This window comes from Vombatus ursinus, unplaced genomic scaffold, assembly GCF_900497805.2.
Source record: "Vombatus ursinus unplaced genomic scaffold, bare-nosed wombat genome assembly UNPS02015030.1, whole genome shotgun sequence".
In the NCBI taxonomy this organism is placed as follows: Eukaryota; Metazoa; Chordata; class Mammalia; order Diprotodontia; family Vombatidae; genus Vombatus; species Vombatus ursinus.
In genome coordinates, this window is record NW_020954808.1 from 374314 (window position 1) to 379353 (window position 5040).

At 51.0% G+C, this 5040-nt stretch overlaps 1 protein-coding gene across 1 annotated transcript in view; it reads left to right on the forward strand.

Moving 5' to 3' along the window:
* Positions 1-4681: 4681 nt before the first annotated feature.
* LOC114030913 (coiled-coil domain-containing protein 61-like) overlaps positions 4682-5040 on the forward strand; it is a 7502-nt gene continuing 7143 nt past the window's right edge. Inside the window, exon 1 of the mRNA XM_027845837.1 lies at positions 4682-4797. Coding sequence (XP_027701638.1) covers positions 4730-4797 — 68 coding nt within the window. The 5' untranslated portion in view covers positions 4682-4729. The remainder of the gene's footprint in view (positions 4798-5040) is intronic.

The following is a 5040-nucleotide window of genomic DNA, read 5'->3' on the forward strand; positions in this document are numbered from 1 at the left end:
AGAGAGAATGAGACAGAGACACACAGAGAGAGACAAAGACAGAGATAGAGACAAACAGAAAGAGACAGAGACAGACAGACAGACAGAGAGACAAACAGACAGACAGACAGAGACAGAGAAACAGAGAGAGATCGAGAAACAGAGACAGAGATAGACAGACAGAGACAAAGAGAGAGACAGAGAGAGACAGAGACAGTGAGAGAAAGACACAGACACAGAAAGACCGAGAGAGACAGAATGAGAGAAAGCGACACAAAGACAGAGAGATACAGAGACAGAGAGACAAAGAGAGACAGAAAGACAGAGAGATGAAGAGAGATGTCTAGAGAGAGAATTAGACAGAGTAAGACAGAGCGAGATAGAGACAGAGAGACAGATGGAGAGACACAGAGAGATAGACACAGACAGAAAGAAAAAGAGGGAGACAGAGAGATGGAGAAGCAGAGACAGACACAAAGACAGAGACAAAAAGAGACAGATTGAGACAGAGAGAAATAGAGAGAGATGGGGAGAAACAGAGAGACAGAGAGAAACAGAGACAGAGACAAAGAGAGATGGAGAGAGACAGAGGTAGAGACAGAGAGACAGATAAAGAGATAGAGACAGGAATAGAGAGAGATAGACTCTTGTAGGGAGAGAAGAAAGGATCTTTCTGTCTTTCTCTTTCTCTGTCTGTCTCTCTGTCTCTGTCTCTGTCTCTCTTCCTCCCAACTATCTATGATATATAGAGGCTACTGACCCAGAGGGAGGCACCCCATCCAGGAATCCAAGAAATCTTCGACTCAAGAGCACCTCAGACCCAATGGAGGGAGCAGAGACACACACTCCAGACAGACCGGACACTCCAGATGTGTCCTTTGGCAATTGAGAATCAGGCTGTGCAGTGGAGAAGACCCTGCACCAGCCCCCCCCCCCCCCCCCCCCCCCCAGGACTCGATGCAGAAGGAGAGGTTCTCCAGGCCTTTCGGTCCCAGAGCCGTGATCCACCCTGGTCAGCCACCCTTGCCTGGCATGGTTACATCGTGAGCCCTGACTCTTAGTCTGCTCCTCCCCCTTGGAGGCTGTGTGCACTTATGGGAGAGTGTGCCCAGGTATATGGTAGGAGATGTTTTGTGGCAGCTGTTCTTAACTCTGTCCCCCTAGTAAAGGCCTTTGCTGGGAGCTCACTGTGTCTACAGCTGACTGAGAATGAGAAACTCACTGCTGAGCAGGGAACCTGCAGGGTGATCACTAGAACTCCGCTTAGCAGCTTCGACCCAGCCTGGGAGTACAGGTGAAGGGGAAGGCATGGGGGCTGTGTACTACATAACCACAAACTATCTGGGCATCTTAGAACCTTAGGCATCACATCTAATCCAACTCTCTCATTTGACAGAGCAGGAAATAAGCCCCAGAGAGAGAAAGAGAGAGAGAGAGAGAGAGAGAGAGAGAGAGAGAGAGAGAGAGAGAGAGAGAGAGAGAGAGAGAGAGAGAGGAAGGGGCCGCCTGGTCACCCAGCAAGTCAGGGGTCGAATTGGAACCAGATTCCCAGGTGGATTTCGGCTCTAGGATTCTTTGACTATATCTTTCCCTAGTCTAGCTTTTGATCCCCTTCAGGAAGGGGACCTCTCTATCCAAGCTAGGGAGACTGGTCATCTCTGTGTTCTGGGGGCACAGGGAACTTCTCTTTGGATTTGGGATAGAAAGAGCCTTGAACTGGAGTGGAAAATACCCTCCCGGCCTTAGAGTCAAGAAAAGCCAGGGCCAGCTGCACTGGGCTTGGTCTGGCCGTCAAAAAGCATTGATGGATTGTTGGGTGCCTAGGCTACAAGAAAAGGCGGCCACTGCGATCAGGCAGCTCACATTCTAATAGAGAAGCCGAGATACAAAGTAACTTGTACATACAGGTGTGAATGAAAGGAGATGCACAGGAAAGGCACTGGGTGGGAAGTAGAGGTGAGAAAAGCTTCCTGAAGACAATGGGATTTAAGCTGATGTGAAGGAAGCTGAGGGATCTCAGAGTTAAGGGGAAGGGCCAGAGCATTCCGGGTCAAGGGGACAGACAGTGAATAGACATGGAATTTGGGGGATGGTGTGTCTGTCTTCGAGAAACAGCACGGAAGGTCAATGCCACTGGCTCTTGGAGCACACGGAAGGGAGTGAAGAATAAGATGACCAGAAGGGGAAGGAGGGGCCAGGTTGGATGAGTAGGGCTTTTAACTCCAAAAGATTTGGGATTTGATCCTGCAGGTGACCAGGAGTCCTGAAGTTTATTGAGTAGGACGATGGTGAGGGGGACAGACCTGTGTTTTTTAAAATACAGATCTTTGCAGTCTGGGGGATAGATCTTTTCTGTGTCACGGGGATAGATTGGAGCGGAGGAAGATTTTCTTTCATCATCTTTTATCTCGGAGAGAAGAGTGGCTTGGGGCAGAGAGATGACCTCAGGCTATAGTAATAGTTCAGAGAGGAGTGATGGAGGGCTACCAGGGTGATGGCAGCGTTAGACCAGAGAAGGAGACATAGACGAGAGATGGATGAAGGCAGGTGTGCAAAGGTGACAGATGGGTGATGAGGAGGGGAGGGTATGAGCAAGGAGCAGAGGTCACCACACCGAGGGGAGCCTACTGACTGGGAAGGATGGTCGAGAAGAGAGAAGGTTTTGGGGGGAAAGATAAGAGTCCTGGTTTTGGACTTGGTGAGTGGGAGAACTTGTTCAGGTTAGCCAGCTCGAGGTGTCCACAATGCAATGTGGATATGCCAAGGTGTTCTAGCTCAGAGGCAGTGATTAGGACTGATGCATAGAACTGGGAGTCATTGACATGGAGACCGTGGGTGACCTCATGCAAATCCCTTCAGTCTCCTCCTCTGTAAAATGGGAAAGGCTATGCTGGACCAATGAATCAAACAACAAATCAATCAAGAACCATTTATAAAGTGCCTACTGTGGTACCAGGCACCATGGAAGGTACTGGGAATACAATATATATGAACAGTCTCTGCCCTCAAAGTATTTACATTCTACTGGGCAGAAAAAAATCTGTGCAAAAAAAAAAAAATCCAGAGGTGGAAGGTGGTGCGTGGATAGAGGGACCTGGAGTCAGAAGCCTCATCTTCCCAAGTTCAAATCCAGCCTGACATTTACTAGCTGTGTGACCCTGGGCAAGTCACTTTCCCCTGTCTGCCTCAATTTTCTCATCTGTAAAATGAGCTGGAGAAGGAAATGGCAAACCACTCCAGTGTCTTTCTTTGCCAAGAAAATCCCAAATGGGGTCACCAAGGGTCTGAAATGACTGAAACAAAGTGGACAAAAAAAAAAGCTACATACAGGATAAATTGGAAATAATCCCTCTGTGGATGACACTAGAATTAAGAAGGATTGGGAAAGGCTTCCTGTTGAAGGTGGGATTTTACTTGGGACCTGAAGGAAGCCAAGGAAGTCAGCAGGTGGGGTTTTATGTTGTTTCATTTTTTAGCCAACATATTTATACAACACTTACTATGCGTCAGGAACTTTGCTAAGCCCTTTACAATGATTTTCCCTTTTGATCCTCACAACTCTGGGAGACATAGGTGCTATAATTATTATCTCCATTTCACAGATGAGGGAACTGAGGCAAACAGTTTAAGTGACTTGCCCAGGGTTACACAGCTAGTGAGTATCTGAGGCTGGATTTGAACTCAGCTCTATTCTAGGCATAAGGGACAACCAGTGAAAATGCCCAGAGGTGGGAGGGAGGAGTGCCGTGTGTGAGGAACTTAGGAACAATGTTACGGGATCTCAGAGTCCTTGGGGAGTGGTTAGGGTAGAAGAAGGCTGGAAAGGTAGGATGGGGGCCAGATAGTGAAGGGCAGGATTTTTAGTTGATCCTGGAGGTGATAGGTAGCTACTGGGACTTCTTGAGCTGGGGAGTGCCGAGGGGCAGAACTGTGCTTGACGGGTAAGATGACCCCAGGGTAAGATGACCCCAGGATCCCTTCTGGCAGTCTCTGTGGGACCCTGGGCAAGTCGCTTCCTTGGGCCTCAGTCTCCCCATCTGAAACAATGGCTGGAAGGCGGGACTCAATGCTCTCATCCCCCAGGCACTGCATCTCAGCATTCCGGGTACCAATTCTGGGTACCGCCGGAATCCCTTCCCTAGCCCGCCCTACTCCTGTCCTGACTGGCACCAGAAGCGACCAATAAACGAGAGAGAAAGGAGGGGAGGCGGTCCTGAAGTCTGCACAGTTGAAGAACCTTCGGGTACCAGTGGTTCTCCAGACTGGCAGTCCTTTTCACCAATTAGAAGAAAGCACGGCAGGCCGCAGGGTGGGGCTCAGGGAGAGTTGGGGCAAGGGGGTGGGGGGAAAGCAGGATCAAGCAGCGCCTGCGCAGTGAGAGAATCTGGTTACTAAACCCGGAGGGTGGGGATTTCTTGGGATGGGCGGAGGAGATCACCAATAGAAGCCCGGTAATGCAACGCACGGGGACCAATGGAAAGAGAGCAGTAGGGGAAGGGGCCGAAGGAGAAAGTGACGCAGACGGAAAAGCCTACCGGAACTCCTCCCTTTCTCTAGGGTCACCCAAGAGGCCGGCCTAGGAGGCCGAACTTAGCTAGACGGGTTGTTAATTTATCCAATAGAAATCTGGTATGACGCACTCCTTCGCCAATGAAAAATAAGCAGGGTTTTTCCTGCTTGGGGGCAGAGTTCCTTCGCTTGGGCGCCCGCAGCGACCAATGAGACTCTGGAAGCTCACTCCCTTCGGCCAATGAGCAGTGGGAAGACGTCGCCGAAGGGCGGGGCTCAGCAAGCGGCAGTTGAACGGCGGACCTGGAGGCGGGTGACGCTGGGGGTTGGAGTGTTGGGGGTGAGGGGCGCAGGGTCGGGAGGGGACATCGGGGTTCCCGAGGCTCGGGATGCTGGTCGGCGGAGGCCGACGACGGGGCTGAGGCGGGGCAGCTTGGGATAGTTAATCTGGGGCTCGGCAGGGCGGGCGACCCAAGGGCAGGGCTTGATGGGGTAGTCGTCAATACAGCAGGTCCCCGCTCCTCTCCAGCAGGACCCCGCTCCTCTATAGCA